General features: G+C 39.5%; 1 protein-coding gene across 5 annotated transcripts in view; it reads right to left on the bottom strand.

Moving 5' to 3' along the window:
• The window catches only part of DNAH11 (dynein axonemal heavy chain 11), a 149,272-nt gene that overhangs the window by 50,229 nt on the left and 77,808 nt on the right, over positions 1-21,235 (bottom strand). For all 5 annotated transcript variants that reach the window (XM_053409651.1, XM_053409647.1, XM_053409649.1 and 2 more), the window contains 10 exons: positions 20,543-20,782; positions 19,273-19,434; positions 17,539-17,732; positions 16,467-16,629; positions 15,112-15,235; positions 13,488-13,630; positions 11,758-11,919; positions 4,614-4,847; positions 3,205-3,351; positions 481-594 (listed from right to left, as the gene is read on the bottom strand). In XM_053409651.1, the coding sequence (XP_053265626.1) occupies positions 481-594; positions 3,205-3,351; positions 4,614-4,847; positions 11,758-11,919; positions 13,488-13,630; positions 15,112-15,235; positions 16,467-16,629; positions 17,539-17,732; positions 19,273-19,434; positions 20,543-20,782 (1,683 nt within the window). The remainder of the gene's footprint in view (positions 1-480; positions 595-3,204; positions 3,352-4,613; positions 4,848-11,757; positions 11,920-13,487; positions 13,631-15,111; positions 15,236-16,466; positions 16,630-17,538; positions 17,733-19,272; positions 19,435-20,542; positions 20,783-21,235) is intronic.

Below are 21,235 nucleotides of genomic sequence, written 5' to 3'. Positions count from 1 at the left end.
GGAGCTAGAAGGTTGTTTGTTTCACGCAAGTAGATGCAATTCCAAATGGAATCAGATGCAAAAACTGATCGCTAGAATGGGTTCATGAAGTCTTTCAACTTTCATCAAAACTATCAAATTGATACACGTCATTGTCCCAAAAGGCACATTCCAAAACGCAGAAGTGTTGAAAAGATTACCCAGGGCAAATTAATGTGCTTGGAGCGCTGGTAAAATGCAACATATCCAAACTGAAGGAATGCTGTTTGGATGCCATGAAATAATTTAATATAGCTTGGCATTCATTACATGAAAAATGGAATAATCTGGAAAGACCGACAAAGAGAAAAAGACTCAAGTCTGCTCCATGAAAGCATGAAAACTACGCTAGTAATCATCCCCAACTACATTCTTGGAAAAGTGTATTTGGGGTGGCGGGGGGGGGGGATTTGCAGTCAACATGTCACATGACAGACAACCATACCATAGTTTTCTATTTACCTTATTAAGCGTATTTAAAGCTGCAGTAGCAGCCACCAGGGCAGGTTCTGCTTTCACCAGGTCATCCTCACACTCTTTCTGTTTCCGAGATACTTCTGCTTGGATGGCAACAACCTATTTGAACACACACTCTTAAGTTTTGATTAAGGCAGCAATCATGGAATTAATTACTTCAAAGTAGGCTTCAATTAAATCAATTGAGACTTAATTCTGAGCAAACACGGTTAGGAATAGAATGTAGGGAAGGCAGTGAGTACCTGACATTGCACTATTGCTAAAGCCATTATTAAAACTTATGTATTTATCATGTTCTGTACATGATGAACCACTATTATTTCAACAGGTTTTTTAAAAAGGGATGACCAGTGTTAATTATTGCAATATGTAGCATTAAAATGTTTCTGGATCTCTGTAGTTGAAAGATATGTCTATTGCCCAATGCCCTCTTAATTTGAATAAATTACATTGTTTAATCTTTGTAGACCAATTTAAGCCTTTTGAGGCAGTTTTAATTAATATAATAATAATAATAATAATAATAATAATAATAATAATAATGATGATGATGATGATGTTGTTATCATTTATACCCTGTCCATCTGGCTGGTTTCCCAAGCCACTCTGGGTGGCTTACAGCATATAAAAATTTGTAAAAACATAAGACATTAAAAATTGCCCCAAACAGGACTGCCTTCAGATGTCTTCTAAAAGTCAGATAGTTGTTTATTTCCTTGACATCTGATGGGAGGGTGTTCTACAGGGTGGGTGCCACTACCGACAAGGTTTTAAATTTATTATAATCAGTGATATGTTGATCATGCATTTTGAAAGTGTTTTTGGCAAGCAGTTAAGGAAATATATGATGAGATTATTTTGAGGGTCACAAAAAGTAAGTCTTATTCTTTAAAGTGTTGACAGGAAGTTATCTCCTGATAATCACACTATGTGCTGAAGCTTATTGCTTCAAAAAGTGTGTTTTGAAACACGTCAACAGCACCCCCCCAATCCTAACACCATCAGAACAATACTGAATAACAGCAATCAGAGGCTCAGCAAGGGAGGGAACCCTAGTACAAAAAGCTGCGCTCAGGTTGTTGGTGAGTTCCAGGCACTTTGGTTCTATCCTGTCAGTTTTACACAACCTGAACCGACTGCAAGTTTGTATTCCGAGGTCAATTCAAGGCTGTTGACCTTTAAAGCAGGAGTAGCTAATCTACAACTGGTGGGTCAAATCTGACCTGCCAAGTCACAAATTGTGGACCACCTGCTTGGTCTGTACAGTGATCCCTAGATAGCAGATATGCTCTCTAAAGAGTAGCCAGAGGGGATATTTGATCTTAGTGCTAAATTCCACAGCACTGTGATAAAAGATAAAGCCCCCTGCCTGCTCTTTTGAGAGGAAGAGGCAGCATTTTCCCCACACCTCATCCCTGGAATAGGTGGAAACTCTGCCTTTTACATTTTGCAGTTGATAGAGGTGGGGTGTGGAGGGCTTTAAATGCTGGATTTGTGGGCGCAGGAGCTGCAGGTGTGCTTGGGAGAGTATGTATGGGTGGGGCTCTGAACATCATAAGAACAGGGTCAGTCCAAAGACCTAAAATGGTGTTCAGAGGCATACTGTGGTCACTGATGGTGTTCATCTCTACATCTTGTGGGAATTTAACTATGTACCATGTGAAGAAGCATTTCCTTTAGTCTAAACCCAGTGATGGCCAAACTTGGCCCTCCAGCTGCTTGGGGACTACAACTCCCATCATCCCTAGCGAACAGGACCAGCAGTCAGGGATGATGGGAATTGTAGTCCCAAAACAGCTGGAGGGCCAAGTTTGGCCACCACTGGGTTAGACTCTAACTTGAATCTTTCAACACTCAGCTTCATTGGATGACCCCATGTGCTAGTATCATGAGATCCTACTCATGCAGTAAGGCTTCACAGCAGCTCCCAGCCGATGCCAAGCTATTCCTGATGGCTGGGGGATACATCAGCAGGGTGTGGGATGTGGTACAGGGCCTGTAGCAGGAGAGTTCAAAGCAAATACGGGGAATGAGTGGCAATGCCTTTTGGCTCATATTTCCTAAGTTGTTCTGGTTTACAAGTCATTAGGTTGGGAAATAGCAAGATGTGACACTTTCTTTTTTTAATCATACTTTCTGTATGTATCTAGTCTTATGTAACAGAACTAAAAAAGTATATTGGTCAATGAAGCCAAATATAAGTAACATTAATGTGAAACATGAGTTCAGTATGCAGAAGGACACGGAATCTGGACAGCTAATGCTGAACCCTAGAAAGTACATCACAAAATGCAAAATTTGGAAGTGAAACTGCAGGTCAGTGAAATGGACTTCAAGAACAATTGAGCTGTTCAATTGAACTAAAAAAAAAAGCCTTTAAAAACCTGAAGTGCTCAGAGATGACTCTCTGACCTTTACTGTATTACATACAGGCCTGATTCCCAAGATCCCCATCCATTATATGCTTGAATGAGTTCAGTGCTTATTGTTCTTTCATATCATTAAAAGAGCTAAAAGGTTGGAAAAATGCATAATGTAAAGAAAGGTCAAGTGGTAATCATGGTGTGAAATGTTGAAACATGTGTAAGTATAATAATTCTTTAGATTTTATGCTCCCTGGAGAGGTAGGTGTTCAAAATTGTTCACCTACAAAGGTTTATTATGTACTAAATATAGCTCAACAACACTAAATTGTGGAATTGCACTGACCTTTTGCTCCTCTGCATCAGCGATGGCCTTTTCCTTGCTCACTTTCTCAGTCTGAAGCCCTATCTTGGTAATCAAAGCTTCAGCATCTTGATTTCTCAGTTGCAGCTCTGCCTCTTGAGAGGCAAGTCTGTGTTTTAAGTCCTCCACCTAAGGAACAGCAAAGGTATTAGTTTGGAACAGGTGTTTCTGGAAACTGTTTAGTAGAGACAGCTTTCTGAAAAGGTGGGTTCTCAACAGCTGGATATCAATGAGAGCATTTTTGTGACTATTAACTGCAACAAGACCCCAAGTAATGATTTGATCTGCCTTAATTGCTTAATAAGTGAACACTGTGGGGCACACTTTTTTCTTCCCTTCCCTTTATCCGTTAAAGAAATGCATACTTGCCTATCTTCAAGCAGTTAAAAGAAAGCACACAGAGCTCCCAGTTTTAAAAGACAGAATGAACATCTAAACCAGGTTTACTATTATATTATTGGTATGTTTCATACACTCATAATCACCCGACTGAGACTGTGTATTAATTGAAGTATTGATTGCTAGTATTACACTCTAATAAAAAGGGAAAGTTACCTGTACAAAGCTGAGTAATTTACCATTTTCCATGGAGAACAGGTCTAATAAAGAACATGAGTTATGATAACTAAATAAAAACCCCATGTTCAGAGGCGATGTATCACTGGATATCAGTTTCTTAGGGAACAAACTATAGGAGAAAGCTCTTGCTCTCAAGACCTGGTTTATGGGTTTCCCAGAAGCATCAGCCTGGCCTCTTCAGGATGCGGAGAAGATGATGGAGTAGAATATTAAATGGGCCCTTGCTCAGATATCCAACTGGAGTGATACTTGGAATGAGACCTACTTTCATGATAAACCATGGATGTATTAGCTGCCTCTGGGACAAACCTGGATCTCTGAAGTGAAGGGTGGTCAGTCATGCTGCCTGGGGCTACTTTAGCTGTACAGTGGTACTTTGGTACTCAAACAACTTGGCTCCCGAATAAATTGGCTCCTGAACGCCACAAACCAAAGTAAGTGTTCCAGTTTGCAAACGTTTTTTGGAAGCCAAATGTCTGACACGGCTTCTGCGGCTTGTGATTGAGTGCAGAAAGCTCCTGCAGCCAATCGAAGCTGCGCCTTGGTTTTCTAACGGTTTCAGGAGTCGAACGGACTTCTGGAACGGATCAAGTTTGAGAACCAGGGCACCACTGTATATGAATAATTATATAGATCTACACCAGGCTCTTGGACTTACATAATATTGTTGTTGTTCCTCTTAATTTCATTTACTGTCCATGAGGCACCCTGGAGCAATTTACTATATAAAGCAATTTGCAATTATATAAGCTAGCAGCTGCTATGAATTGTGATTAATTACTGCTACTGTTTATTACTACTACTATTACTACCTGAGAAGCTGTTGTTTTCAGCTTCTGAATGCCATTCACAAGGTGTTCCTTGTGCTGGGACATTTTCTGGATTTTCTTCTCCAGGAGGTTCTTATAAAGCATGATTTGTTCCAGGAAGCTTTTGGGAGTTGTATAGTTGTATCTCCTCTCATTCAGCCGAAACTTTGCACTCATCTCATTTACACTGGTGTGGGCATAGGCCATGAAACGGCAAATAGAGTCATGAAACTGTGACTGAAAACATAAAAGGGCATGAAAGGGCATTTAAATTTCAAGTGTTAAAAATTCAGCTAACGAAATATATAGCCAACTGTAGCAGAAACTACTGATTCTAAGACAAGTATGCACAAACATATTAATTTTAACATTTAAAATAACCTTGACATTTTTAAAACATTATTTTTCATTATATGTATATTGTGTATTTCTGTACAGTATGTCCCGACATGTGAGATACACACCACTTAAAATGCTGCACTATCAATGTAAGCCATTTCCATTTCGTCCTCAGTGACTTCTACCATACTTAACTTTCTAATTTGTGGAATCACATCTCCCTCATTTTAATGATTATTTATTGCATTCAATACAAGATGTACCCAGTTCAATTAATCAGGGGAAACTTAAAAATCAATTAATATGAATTAAATGAGCTACTGCAACTCTTAGAAAAGTCACACATAATTTACCAAAGAATTGTCAATAATACTTAGGAGAGCTTTAGGAAAATTACTCATGAGCGGTTGTTGATACAGCTAAACGTTTCGAGCCAGCATAATTAATATTACAAACAGGTTCATTTAGACAACTTGTAATTTATCTCCGAAACAAAACTTATTTTTAAACGCAGCTTCGTTTAAAAAGAGCTGCTTTTAAACTACAGTAATGAGAGTGCAATTTAAATACACAGAATCAGTATACAAGTTGGGTGCAAAGTGACCAAACTCCCATTTCCCCAAAGAAATGTTTTGTCTATGTTCAAATAATTTTTTGATGAGACCAGAATCCGCCTCAGAGCTTAAGATGCTAAATTACTCAGCCCATCATTTTCGCCCTTCTGCAAGCGCCCTCTCACTCTCTCTCTGCCACAGGGACTTTCTTACAGAACGACTGGCTACTTCCCAGCCATGATCCTTATGAGAGACCTTTAGGCAGCAGTTCTGAAAAGCCTTTGGTAACAACAGTTTCATTTTAAAACCAGCCTGGGTAGTAGCTGGTGGTTCCGGTAGAGCTGGAAGTGGCTTGAGACAACTTGTCCCAGTGGGGCAAAATAACTATTGTTGTCAAGCTTAACAAAATGGCACAGCATGGGAGGCATGCTGGGCCAGAGAGCAGCTGGTTGTAATTCACACTGTTTTTCAGAAAACCCTAATCGTTCTGAGCAGACCTCTTTGATGATTGGTCTTCCCTGCATTTTCAATTTGTCACTTTCTCTTATGATAAGGTCAGCAGTGACAGCACTTCCTGACATTAACAGCTGTGGCTTCTAAAAGGGTCATTGTGGAACTACTAATTGCAGTAATTTCATTAGCATAAATTATTTATTCTGCCGTTCATTTATCTCCAAGGTTTTGGTGGTGTTTTGTTCAATACTACACCTTATTCCTGCCTCCCCCCCCCCCCCCGCTGTATCAGCTCCATCAGGCAGCAAGGCAAACAATATGATTAATGCTAATTTGACCCTTTAAAAAAAAAGAATTATGCAAATTGCCCCTTTTTATTTAACTCTGAAGGATTAAACAGCAGTAAACCAATAACCAACACAAATTTCCTCTAAATAAAATGTTTTAAAATGTTCCCAGGGACAACTAGGAAATCCTTTAAGGTCTGTTTTTCAAACATATACACATGTACATGCTCACATACACACAGACAAGCCCTGATCTAGCAAGCAATTAGAAATAAATTTCCATGCATTGATATCCCTTTAAAATATTTTACCATACACATAAAAGGATGAAGTATGGAGCAGGAAAGCCCTGTAGCCAGCACCTGTTGCCATGTCTGCAGTATGCATTAGAACCAGGATGCATTGCTACACAGGTGGTTGCTGCCGTCTGATAATTAGCTGCTTAGGTTAGTTTTGAGGTACTGATTCCAGGTGCCCTTCTTCTTCCCTGGCCAGTGATTGGATTAACTGAATTTATTTTGTTCCATGTTTCCGTCATACAAGAATACGGTATGTAAACTTGTTGTTTAATTTGTATGTTACTTAGTTTGTATATGGATTATGTTACATCATGTTTGTTTAATTTAGAGTATGCACAGCTGATGAAGCCCGGTTGGGCGAAACAAGGTATTATCCTGAAATCCTTGTCATGCCATACCTTCAAGTATCCAATCTGATCCAATATCTACATGTGCCATATCTTCAATTTTTCCATCTAATCTGATATCTACATACAAGGAACGTTAGAATCCTCAAAGCAGTGATACGTGGAACATCATAAGCATACCATATTGTGGTTATTGCCAATATGCCAATTTAGGAACCGAATCGACTTTATCTCCTGTCCATCCATGGGACTTTAATTTCTCTTGATATGCTCTCTTTGCATGATGTGTTGGTCTATGGAATTATACTTTGTGAGATATTATATGTTGAATTGTGTTTGAAATAGAAAATACGTTGTCAAAAACAGCAGCAATCACCGGCAGAGAAGATCACCAGAGGCAGTAGTAGTATGAATGCAGCTCATTGTTATGAACTGAGGCCAAATGGTTTTCCTTTGGACTTTTATCACAGGGAGGAGTTCCACGCAGGCAGGCATCACCAATCTACATGTGGAGTTCCTCCCAGTTCTGATGTAAATTTGCATGCCGACTCACATGGGAGCTCTATGTGTACATTTTTCATGTAGGCAGCAACACTGTCCAAGAATTCCATTCGAAATGCAAACTTGGCTGTGACGTCTCATTTTGATTGATTATTTCATCCTCCCAAACTTCCAGCCTGCCTTGATTTTTTATTTTTTCTTAACAGTGTCTCATTCAATGCAATTACTATAGCTTTGTAAATCATGGGGTTGGGTCAATTAGAAGTTGACTCTAGGTTCTACTAATGAATTTAATTATAGATCTTGAATTTGTTGTCACAAGTTTACTGGATAATGCAGCTCATGCACACTAATGACCATTATATGTGGTCAACTGTCCTTTAAACAAATGGAAATAAAAGGTTTCCCCTAGATATCTAAAATCAGTGTGGAGTAAATTGTAAAATAAGAGAGAAAGCCACTCTACATCCATCAATCTTCAGCTGACTGAATACACTAGAGAAAGGGAGCAGGAATTTTATTTTTTCCCCAACGAGTTTACGTACCATTTTTTAAAGGTGCTATCTAATAACCCTCATGCATAGTATCTTTTGATTTCGATTATACCACCCTTTCATCTCATCCCTCTTTTTAAAGGAAATTTACTTCCTCAAATCAAGGCACTGAGTACAGATTTACACCTCCCCATTATTTCTCCCACTACCTGTTACGCCTCTCACTACGTTGAGCATAATGCTCCTGTTCCTTCTTTTAGCCTTTGAACGCTGTTGTTGATTGGAGGCTAAAAACAAATGGGCAAAATCCAGACTCCATGTGCACTTGGGTTAGTGGTGCTGTGCTGAGCCAAGCATGAATCCATTGCTTACTCTTCTCCCCTCAGCTGTGGAATACCCCCTTCCCAAAGGCACCTTCTTTATTATATTTTCGGAAGCAGGTGAAGACTTTTCTTCTTCTTCCAGGCCTTTTAAAAATCTGTGTTTTTAGTGTTCTGAACCACTGTTTATGTGCCATATATTTCTAGTTGCCTGCTTTTATTCTTCTCTTTGCTGTATTTTATGCTACTAAATTTTAAGTTGTATGTTACCATTTTATTTGTGAGATGCCCAAAGAAGTGTGCCTCATTATTATTATTTTATTTACTATACTTAATATATATAACAGGTACATTATTAAAATAGGATGCAACACTGCCTGCAGGTTAACTGAAGAGCTGCTACATTTCACAAAACCCCTAGAACTGCAAAATCAGTTTTGTGCAAGCTCTGAGGAGACAGCCTCTCTCTCTCTGTCTACCCTAAAATACTTAAGACAAGAACAATTTAAGAATTGGAAAAACGTGGCTTCCCTTCAGCAAAACCGTATCTTGGGGTTTTGCTGTACATCTCAATTCCTTGTAGAGGAATTATCTTTGTAGGCCCCAATTAACATTTTTGTTGTTGCTGCTGCCATATTCTTCCAGGACCTCTCTCATTCAGTTCATGCCATGCAAGCAGTTTCTCACAAAAGTGATTGTACTTGAAACATCAGTCTGGTTCCACCTAGCTACTCAAGCCACTAGCACATCCCTTGCCCTGAACCACAAAACAGGTAATTTGTTCTGTCAGCACAAGCACTGAAACAAATAGAATTATGTAGTGACAATAAGATATATAAACGATGCTTGCGGAGGGGGCAGGATTTGCCATAAGGTATGGAGATGGGTCTGCAAAATAAATGAAGAGTGTGATTTGGGGGGGAGGCTTGGTGAGGGATTTAAACTCTGATGGGAAGGTTAATAAAAATGATGGAACATAGATTAATTTTAATTTCCATCTAGATGTCCATAGCCAATTGTATCATAAAGCTTAATAATTTAAGAGCAATTCCTAATTTAAATCTAAACTGCAGGGACACTCCACGTTGGCTAAAGTATTGGTATAATATCCACTGTTTTTTAAGTATGTATTTCCCCCTTTAATCAATGAGGAGTGGGTCATAATTTTATTCTCATTCTTACACTCAGAAAGGCAATAGCAACAAATTAATCCAATACATCGACGCAATAGTGTTTTGTTCAGTAAGGGTACCTGAACATCTCTCTTGAGTTAGGAACCCACTAGGCTGCACCACCAGTAAGTATGTCGCTGGATCATTAACTTCAGTGGATGTAAAATGGCATGTGCAGAGTAACATCTGTAGGAAGTGTCATGACTTTCCTCTTAACTGCTACGGCTGCACTAGCCCTCATCCAATATTATAAGTTTGCTAGTGTACACCATTACATGTGCAGGGCTTACTATGTACAGTATTTACCTTTGATTTCTAGCATTAATAATTGCAGTAACTAACTTCTGCTAGGTTTATCAAGGCAATCTTCAGCGACGACATTGACCAGTATTCATTGTAGGTAGCTCTTAACATATTCAGTTTATTTCCTAAAATTCATTTTATTTTGAAGCTTTGCTAAGAGGGAGAGGTAAGTCTGGCATATTTTCTTTTTTAAAGGAATATGTAAGCATATATATGTTGAGAAGTATCCAGAGTTTCACATTCTGGGGGGGAAAACCCCACATAGAATAAAAGTAAAGCTTTGGGAAGCCCAGAAACTAAATGTACTCAGAAACTGAATGCATCACAAGAAATGACAGCGCTACATTTCTGAAAAACTGCACTAAAACTCTACACTGCCCTGAACAGAAAATCAAGACAAGTCTCTCCATGGCCAGTAGATGTCATTGGTCACTCTTCGTAATACCAGAAAAGCTGTTTCACAGCTCAATACTGGCAGCAGAAGAGGTAAAGGAATTAAAACTAAATTCCATACCCCAGCCCTCTTTTTGACTGTTTTCCAATCATTTGGTATTATTGCATTTAGATGAAATGGAAGTTGTTGGTTTGTTTGTTTTTTTAAAGTATCATTTCTCACAAGAAGGGGCCTTACCCTGACCACTGAAATGGGTTTCTTGCTGATGTTAAGTAAATACATTTACCGAGCACCGGTCAGTTTACGCATTTCCAGAAGCATAGCATGGATTTATAATTGCTGTTAAGCCCAGACCCTTAATGGCTGCCTTTGTAACATTGCAACAGTGCCACAAAATTCTCTTTTCCAGGACAGGAAAGCAATGCACTACTGAGAACTGATGCATGCAGCCCTCTTGAAATTCTATACTTCCCATCGTTACAAATTCCTTACCTAACTTGATAGCATCACAGCAAACAGATACCAATGCTACTGAATACTCACTGCTATAGCAAACTAAAACAGTGGAATAGCAGCCAAAACAAAGGTCTAGTTTTCTTTTGCTCTCCTTCCTTAAAAATGTTTATGGAAGAAAATTCTGATTCATTTCTAGAGTGCTGCTTTTTCAAGTTTTTGAACTATACAGTAGAAATGCCTTCTATAGCAGGAACCGAAGCTTCTTTTACATCCATCTCTGTCATCAGCACTAGTATTGATGTCAGGTCATTAATATTTGGCTTTCTTCAATGGTTAATCACCTTGATGCAAATCTTAACCTTTCCTGAACTTTCCATTCCTGGTCAAAGTTGATCCAGGGGGAAGTCAAACGATGAACATAACAAAACACCTTGTAGAGCTGGAGGACAATGTTTTATGAGCATTTCTCCACCTGGCTCTTTATCACCCTCAAGAGAAAGCTGGTGTGTGTGGGGGGGAACTAAAGAGGAAAATGAAGCTGAATAATTGATAAGCTTTCATTATAACATACAGTATTCAGTTCTGACTTTGATTTTTTTTTTAGATTGTAGTTATTTAAGAATAACCCCGGTGTTATTTATTCCGTACTTACATCTTGCAAAAATCTGCAAGAAAAGAGCAGACAAAATGTTGTCAACTTAGATGCCCTTTTAAAGAGAGACCTGAGTTCTCATATTTTTATGCACAGCTTTCTACCTTTGGAGAGCCTTAGAAAGTGAAAAAAAAGGTCAGAATTAAATCACTGCAGGGTTGCAATGTTCAATTCCTTCTATTTTCAGGTATTCAAGTGCATTTGTTTAATTGCACCAAAAAACCCAAAAAAAACCCAAACAACCCCCCCCAAAAAAAAACCTTAAGCAAAGCCCCTGAATTGGTAGAGTTCCATTTCAGGGAGATCTCTAATAGTTCATGTACAGATGTTGGGATCATTGTACATTTTGCCTTAAAAAAAAAAAATTCTTCCTATTTCAAACTGTCAAAATTGCACTGAAGATATTGGCTGCACAGTATTAGGTAACCGCCATGAACTCTGCAACCTTAAATGAAGACAAGTATGTGAAGAAACAAAAAGGATTCGACCCCCCCCCCCCCAGCTTGTCCATGATTGATCTTCCAGAGAGCTGTGCTGCTGCTTTTGCATATGACTGGCAAGTTTGAAACTCTGTACCTTAATCCCAGGCGCCTCCTCAATGAACCTCCTGCTGACGGACTGCAGGGCCTCCTGCGGCCACTCATGAAACCAGTCAATAGCTGTGCAGTTAACTATGGCTGGGAACTTCCGAGCTCTAACTCTCAGTGTGGAACCGACAGGAGAGAAACACAGAATGATCTGTGCAGATGAGGAGGGAAAGAAAGAAAGAATGAAGTATATTACATGGCGATCAAAGAGAGAGGAACTTAGTCAACTGCAGTGGCAGCGAGCCACTGCAATCAGGCTCACAAATGAAAATGCAATCTACCTAGCAGCTAATGAATTTAGGCAAATTAGGACTTTACACCCAAAAAACAATGTTTTATTCACTTGCACTGTGCTTGATGCTTCACCAAAAATCTTCCCACTTGTCGGTTACCTCCCCACCTAGGTCCAGTATCAGTTAATGAACTTCATATGTATTAATCAACAAAGCAAAATCCTAAAAATCATATTCAGTCAACAGCGCAATCAATTTGACATAATACCACTTCTTGGGTTTCTGATCCTGTGCTGGGTCAGTGTGATCCGAGATATTTAAATAAACAAATGGGTGAGTTTTTTGTTTTGATGCAATATATCACTGCCATCCTCGAGATTTTCCTAATAGGAACCACTTTTTTCAAATAGATTTTTCTAATAGGAACTAGATAAATGCCCATATATTTCCAAATAATCCGGTAAAATGATGCTTTGCTGTGCCTCACATCCTAGACACTTTGAAGAAAGTCCAACAGATTTAAATAGAATTTAGCACCCAGTAACTGAAGTCCTAAGTCACAACAGACGTTCTCCTCTTCCATCAGTACATGTTGTCTTCCAGATGTTTTAACTAATATCTTCTGCAACACACAGTTTCTACTTTAAAGTCTGAATAGATACTTCCTATAGCTGACTCTGGAAGTACTAATTTTGCACAGTGGGACACCTGCAAAGCAGTAGCAAGGCAATGCACATTCTGAAAGCAGTTTCTAAAAAGCTGTTAAAAATAATGAAGTCATGAGTGAAATTAGAGGATTGAAGACAATGGAAGGAAGGAGTTTAGAAGAGATATATGCTACTATCTACACCCCTCCTCCAAAAACCAGTAGCTAGAGCCAAACATTTTGAGAGCCAAAATTTCCTCCATATAAAACATAAAAACCAAACAGTCTTCTTGAAGCAACGTGTGATATGGAACAGTTGTCCAAAGTAAGGCATAGACCAATTTCAATTGGAAAAAAAGTTTTACTGTCATGTTAGTGTCTTTATTTTGCTCCATACTGCCGACATTATCCTCACCCCAAGGGCTTTTAAAAATGCAGCCAGGAAACAGTTCTATAATATATAGCAGCTGGAGAATGCTGTCTTTACTATCATACTGTGCACACATCAATAATTTCTGGCCACCAGAGTTCAAGGAAGTGGTGGACAAACTAGAAAACAATATAGCAACGTATACCTAGAAATCATAGCTTATGGAAGATATCAAAGACATTGGGAATATTTATCCCTAGATGGGCACAGGCAAAATGTGACACAGAAAACTTAAATCCTGAAAACACGGGTTCTGAATTTGCTAGACACTAAACATAGAGGAAAGGAAGATGGCTTTGTACGGTGTTGTAATATCTATGGCGTTCATATACCTAGTATTTAGCTGTTGATCACTACTTAAAAATAAGTTCAGTATTCTTATTTATAACCCCAGATCCATTGTTTCTTACTTTTAGCTGCAGTCGTACTCTATCTAAAAAGAATCTCCAGCAGTTTTCTCTACTGTCAATAACACCAAGTCCCCGTATCTCACTCCTAATTCCCGCAATTATATCATCCATATCTTCATCACTGAATAGATCTGGAACTTCTCCTACAATGAAATAAAAAACGGGGGTGAAGAAGTACCCACAATTACAAAATGAACACAACCAAATTACAAGTTTCAATATGTTTTGCTCTTTTGGCTCTAAACCTAGAAACACTTTTAAAATTTGGCTGACTCTGGTAACAAGTGTCTGAGAAATGGCATTAGATATGGGTTGACCCAGTTTTGCTTTAAACTACTGTTATATCTGTATTGAGTTTTCTACTAGTTTGTCCACCTTGTGATCTTTAAGATAAAGGTAAAGGTACCCCTGCCCGTACGGGCCAGTCGTTTCCGACTCTAGGGTTGCGTGCTCATCTCGCTCTAGAGGCCGTGAGCCGGCGCCGTCCGAAGACACTTCCGGGTCACGTGGCCAGCGTGACGAAGCTACAGCTGGCGAGCCAGCACCAGCGCAGCACACGGAAACGCCGTTTACCTTCCCGCTATAAAGCGGTACCTATTTATCTACTTGCACTTAAGAGTGCTTTCGAACTGCTAGGTGGGCAGGAGCTGGGACCTAATGACGGGAGCTCACCCCGGCGCGGGGATTCGAACCGCCGACCATGCGATCAGCAAGTCCTAGGCACTGAGGTTTTACCCACAGCGCCACCCGCGTCCCACTGATTTTTAAGATAAGGCAGTTCAAAAATTAAAAAAATGCAGCCACAAATCTTGTATATTTAATAACAATTCCCTTGCTACAAACAAACAGCTCCATTCTAGACCATTTTGTTTTGGAAAATGTGCCTTGCAAAACTACAGGTTAGGACAGGCATCCCCAACCTGCGGCCCTCCAGATGTTTTGTCCTACAATTCCCATGATCCCTAGCTAACAGGACCAGTGGTCAGGGATGATGGGAATTGTAGTCCAAAACATCTGGAGGGCCGAAGGTTTGGGATGCCTGGGTTAGGACATCATCATGCCCCCCAAATATGGTTTCTGTAATGTCTCTAATATTACTATAAAAATTGCCTCTCTTAACCGGAAGAATATGTTGATGGTATTATTTAATAATAATAATAATAATAATAATAATAATAATAATAATATACCACCTTATACCTGAAGGTCTCAGGGTGGTTCACAGAAAATGCTTAACCTAACTAAAATGCTCTCATTTAAATCACTACGATTTTACCACTATTGATCAAAGCACATGTAAAAACTACCCTGTCCCACTTTCTGGCATGATGGAGTCAATCCATTCAATCAGTGTAAGTGAATCAATATAAAAGAAACACCTACAAATGGAACTTGCACCTATACATTCCATGACCTTGATATTAGCTTCTGAAGAGCAACATTGTTTTTAAGCAAAGTAGGCACAATACCCAACTTAGCTGGGTTAATACACTTTTTCCCAAAGGACATCCTAGCCATACCAGAAAGCATCTCAAAGACAAATAATCTCCTTTTTAAAGTTCATTGAAACGGCAGATAATTTGTCATTGGGAGGATCTTTCAAGAAATGTGTAGGTCTAATCACCTGATGCCAACAAGTCATTAATCAGCACAAGAAAGCGTTCATCTGGAACTTGAGCATCTGTCAGCAAAAACACAGTGGGAATGTTCTTGGCTCCCGTCTTTATATACAGATTGGCAAGATCTACCTGTAAGGAAAGTAGGCAATCATTCATGTTACAATAAAATGTTGAAACAAAACTGGGTGGCACGGTAACCAATGTGAAAATACATGCCACTTGAGAGCTATTCGCTGCTGTTTAGCATCTTTGCTTCATTTTCGTGGCATATCCTTTTCCAGAGGATTTTTAAAACAAACAAACAAACAAACAAACAAACCCAGATGTGTTTTAAGATACCAGGTGAAGAGAACTGTGGTTTGATAAGTTTGCAAGGAAAAAAGGAAACAAGCAGTAATCAATGAAAGAAAATCTTTCCCCTAGTATTCAGAAAATTGTTATTAATGTTCTGCCAAACAAATCAACATCAAGAACACTTCAATCGTATTAATAATGCCTGTTTCATGGGTTGGAAGTATTTCACTGCATACTCAATTTTATTTTCAGGAGAAATATCAAAATGAATTCACAAAGGGGAAAAAATGCAGAGCTAGGTACACAATTCAGGTTATTTGAGCAACTGCTTAGGGTCACAATACATCTTTGCAACGGTGCCTATTAAATATTCTCCAGGTTATCAGGCAGACCTTATTAACATAATCAGATCCCATGCAGTTCAACAAGTTACCCAGCCACATAGGTGGGGTTCATCGCATGGGTCTCTCTCATGGAATTTGTATCCCTGTCAATCCCTGCATCCAAACTACAAGAAAGAAGATTCCACCTAAACATTAGGAAGAACTTCCTGACAGTAAGAGCTGTTCGACAGTGGAATTTGCTGCCAAGGAGTGTGGTGGAGTCTCCTTCTTTGGAGGTCTTTAAGCAGAGGCTTGACAACCATATGTCAGGAGTGCTCTGATGGTGTTTCCTGCTTGGCAGGGGGTTGGACTCGATGGCCCTTGTGGTCTCTTCCAACTCTATGATTCTATGATTCTAAGGCGGGAGTCGGCCAGCAATAACTCACAAAGTGCCAATGAAGTTAACTCTTTATGTAAAGAAACAAAACAGCTCAGGCCAAGATATCATAGCAACTCTTCCCAGGAGGTCTTGCCCAAATAAAGATCCCTGCCTCCCACCGCTTACAAAATTTGTGGTGCAGACAAACTAAGTAGTAACTTTTCCTAGCCCCTGGATGATACCTTCTCACTAGCACCACAAGCCACACATTAAGAATGCTTTACTTCAACCCCTCAGATTCTAAATAGCCTGCTTTCAAGCCTAGCAATTCTGAGGGCAATTATGTAATAATTGTTGTTTTTACCCTGAGGTCTTGAATTGTGTAGTCTTTCTTCAGTGTAATCTGAAACACTTCAAGAGATCCAATATAGGCAGCCAGTCTTGATAAGCTTTGTTTTCCACTGCCACCCACTCCAATCAAAAGTGCATAGCCACGAGAGGACTGCAAGATTCGGCTAATGCGACATCTGATGATGAAAAAGGAGCAACATGACTAATGGCCACAGAAGACTTATTTTATCTTTAATTTTTAAAATATTTCTAAAGCACGCTTCATCTGATGCATTTGGGGGGGGGGAGTGTATAATAAATGTAGAAATTAATTTAAAATACGTTGACACACCTCAAAACATACATTCGAACAATTTATAGACTCAGAAGCAACAAAAGACTATAAAACTAAAAGCAGGTTGAGGCAATATAACCCTTAGAATGCCACACACACACACACACACACAGAGTGGTACCTCAGGTTACAAACACTTCAGGTTACATACGCTTCAGGTTACAGACTCTGCTAACCCAGTAGTAGTACCTCGGGTTAAGAACTTTACCTCAGGATGAGAACAGAAATCGTGCGGCGGCAGTGCGGCAGCAGCGGGAGGCCCCATTAGCTAAAGTGGTACCTCAGGTTAAGAACGGACCTCCGGAACGAATTAAATTCTTAACCAGAGGTACTATTGTACAGAGAGAGAGAGAGAGAGAGAACCTGCTGCCAAGGAGATTGTAATTGTGGAACCAGCTGTACCTTTATGGAGAGGGAATTTTGAAGCTATGGCACCACTGCAGAAAATAATTCTATTAACTGCATACTACACCAACCGTCCTACATGAAAGTGGTGCAGTAGCAGCATTTTGTGGCTTTCTCCTTGATATTCTACATACAAAAATGGATAATTCCAAGCTAGAATTTACAAGTTGCATGTGATAATTTTGTTCTGTTTTAACCTACTTTCTAGCAAATTTATTTAAAATTATAGTTTGTAGTGTTAATGTTTTTATGTAAACCATGTACAATTTTTTTTTAATAATATGTAGCAGTAATAAAAATAAACGAACTATGCTGAATTCAGGCCATAGACAAGACATTTACTTACACATGTTGTATAGCATCCTCAAATAAGACTAAGTTCATAGATGCATTCAGTTCATTGTAGTTCTCTAGAGCCTCCACAAGGATATTTCTTAGCCCTTCCCAATCCTTGACAGGCATATAGTTAGGCTCTGCTACACCATTTGCAAAATGACAGTAAATAAGTGGTTGCTGGAGAAGAATGTGATCGTCCAGATCCTATTAAGTTGGCAACATAACATCAAAAGGAGAGACTGAAACACAGGGATACACATAACTTGGAAATGCATTGCTATTCACCCTACCTTAAATGTGCAGAGAATGCCCTACATACTGCCAAGATCAGAGGTTGTTACTCAGCATTATAAATAAATAAACAAAATGTGTCAGTGTATTGATAGCATCCAACACCAAAATCCTGGACGACCTATCCCCGTAGTTTCATGTAGCTGTTAAGAAGTATCGGAAACAAGATGGAACACTGTAGAGCCTGAAAAGCCAATGGCCAAGGGGTTGAACAAAAGTCATGAGATAAATTCAGTCATCTCTGAGTATAATAAATGGATTCAATGCCCAATAACATAGAATCAGGATTCAAGATAACCTAAACAAGATTGGAGAACTGGGCCAAAACTAACAAAATGAATTTCAACAGAAACAAATGTAAGGTTCTGCACTTACGCAGGAAGAATCAGATGCACGTATATAGGATGGGGGATGTCGGGCGTGACGGAAGTACCGCATTTTTCGCTCTATAACACGCACCCGACCATAACACGCACATAGTTTTTAGAGGAGGAAAATCCGTAGGCATGCCACCCGTAGGCATTCCCTCTATAACACGCACAGACATTTCCCCTTACTTTTTAGGAGGAAAAAAGTGAGTGTTATGGTGCAAAAAATACGGTACATGTGAAAAGGGGACCTTAGTAGACCACAAGCTTAACATGAATCAACAGTGGGATGCAGCAGCAAACAGGTAACACAGTTCTAAGCTGCATCAACGAAAGTATTGTGTCCAGATCAAGGGAAGTAATAGTACCACTTTATTTTCCATTCTAAGTCTTTTTTGCTAAGTGCTCATCAAGTTTCTTTTACTAAATCTTCCTCAGCTTGCTAGCGTTCATCATTTGTTTCTATCACCATGTACTCTCTCTCATCCAGAGAGTTAAATACAGGCTATATGCAATTAAGTTATTTTCCCCCATTCAGAACTGCTACTAAGAATATGCTGTTTTGTGTCATTGTTTTAAGGGCAAGATATAAAAAAGTTGAAAATATGGGTTGCTATACATCTAGAAACATTAGTGGCAAAAAAGCAAAATTAGACATGCTTTAAATAAGTTACTTTTTAGCTACTAAAGCTATTATTTATAATAATAATAATTTATTGCATTTCTATTTTTTTCTAATTAAAGAGAGTGCCACTGAAGTTTAGCTGCAGCCGCACAGTTTGCACTATCAGTCTTGGTCAGTTATCTTATTACAGCATGGATCTGGGTTCTTAAATGAGCCCCTATCAAAAAAACACCTCACTTCTGTGATTTCCCCCCTCCCCTTACTAAATTCTCTTCATTAATCTGACATATATATTTTTTCTTCCTATGCTTTGTTATTAGAAAAAAAAGCAAAACAGCTTATTATTTGGGCCATACTAGTTTTCTTGGGAGATTGACTTTGACCCTAAATAGTTTTCAGATTGGCAAACTTGTCATCAGTGCTGCAGTATTAGGCAACCATTACCAGTCCAAAGCTTTACCTCAAAGAATCTGTGTGCAGTGTCTAGCAGCTTTTTATGAAATGAACTGCAGTCTTTTGCTTCCACCAGTTTATCTCCATAAACACGTGAAGATTCGTGAAGCCACAAACGTACAAGATCATTTGGATGCTTTAGACACTCCTGCTTAGCAAATAAAATTCCCTACAAAAAACCCCCAGAAAGAATATGTTTAGAAAACTGGTAAAAGACAATTACTGCAAGACACCAATCCTGATAGCTGCATATTCCTACATTACTTTTGTCTGAGATGATGGAAACTCTTTTCGTTTAGGGTTGCCATACATCCGGAATTTCACGGACATACCCAGAATACTGCTTTTGGATGCAGTGTCTGGGCGGAAATCAGCAAAATGTCAGGGAAAATCTGGATGCACAGCAATGTGTGTTGGTAGTGCCATTTTTACCATCCATTTTTTGTGATTTTGCCCAAAACGCTCATCCACTTTGGGCAAAAAACATAAAAAAGCTCATCCACTTGCCCCCCCCCAAAAAAAAAATTGGGAGGAGAAATATGGCAACCCTACTTTTGCTTAAAATGCCCAATCACATAAAAAGAGGCAGGCGGTATGCAGGTGAAGATATATTTTCTCGTCTCACTGCCCCCCGCCCACCTATGCACTTTTCAAATAACCAAGCTTACTTCTGCTATCAGACTCTAGCAGAGATGAGGGAAGGAACACAGCTTAAGAGATGGATTTTGTGGGGTGAGTCATAAAAGCAAGGAGGGTTCAGTTCCTTTCACCTGAGCACCCTTTTTGCTCTTCAAAATGAGTTCCTCGCCTGTGCACATCCCTGCATACACAATCAGGCTATCTCTAGGTATTTTAACAAACAAAACACAGACCTGGCACTGTCATGTATAGTTTGAGCCTCAACAGCAAGGCAAACTTAATTACAGACTCTCTTGTGCACTTCAGCATTTGATACACATTCCAAAATGGATAAATTCTAACCTGTAATTCTGAGAAGTAAAAAAGAGTTTTCATGCAAATAGACTGCCTGTGCAGATAGAATCTATTTTTTTTTAAAAAAGCAACGATGAAACACCAAAACCCCATAAACTGGAATTGTAACTTTATTAACTAGCTTGAATTATTGCATGCAAATGACAATTTAACACCATACACATGCATGTGTATATGTTAGGCCCAGAAAGTCCAAACTTGAGAGAGAAGCACACATCACATTTATGTCTGTATCAGTATCAGCATCTGTATCTAAAACACACACAGAGAGAGATACAACAAACCTGGAAGATGTTGGAGAGGTCTCGAAGGTTGAAAATATAATGAAATTTAACAGCTGTGGGGAGAAAGTTCTGAACCATTGTCTGGTGGAGCCATATTGCTGCTTGGATGGTGGCAGCTGTATGTTTCAACACTGATGGATTAAAGCCATGCTGCTGAAAGTGGAAATCAAGGATCTTGCTATAGATGGTGCTTAGAGCATCAGTAGATGGGAAGTTCATTGCAAACACTGCAAAGTGTCTCTAAAACATGAAGAAAATGCTTGCTTTAGTTACTTATCAATGATAAATTATGTACGTATTTGTGAATAACTGATGACATGAATAAATGTAGGACAGAACTTCGGTTAGCAAAGGGTATAACCATTAATTTGGCACAAAAAGCCTCAGCGCCTAGGGCTTGCCGATCGAAAGGTCGGCGGTTTGAATCCCCGTGGCGGGGTGCGCTCCCGCTGCTCGGTCCCAGCGCCTGCCAACCTAGCAGTTCGAAAGCACCCCCGGGTGCAAGTAGATAAATAGGGACCGCTTACTGGCGGGAAGGTAAACGGCGTTTCCGTGTGCTGCGCTGGCTCGCCAGATGCAGCTTTGTCACGCTGGCCACGTGACCCGGAAGTGTCTCCGGACAGCGCTGGCCCCCGGCCTCTAGAGTGAGATGGGCGCACAACCCCAGAGTCTGTCAAGACCGGCCTGTACGGG

The sequence above is a fragment of the Podarcis raffonei genome, chromosome 12, assembly GCF_027172205.1.
Source record: "Podarcis raffonei isolate rPodRaf1 chromosome 12, rPodRaf1.pri, whole genome shotgun sequence".
In the NCBI taxonomy this organism is placed as follows: Eukaryota; Metazoa; Chordata; class Lepidosauria; order Squamata; family Lacertidae; genus Podarcis; species Podarcis raffonei.
This window is presented reverse-complemented; position numbering and strand designations above follow the sequence as displayed.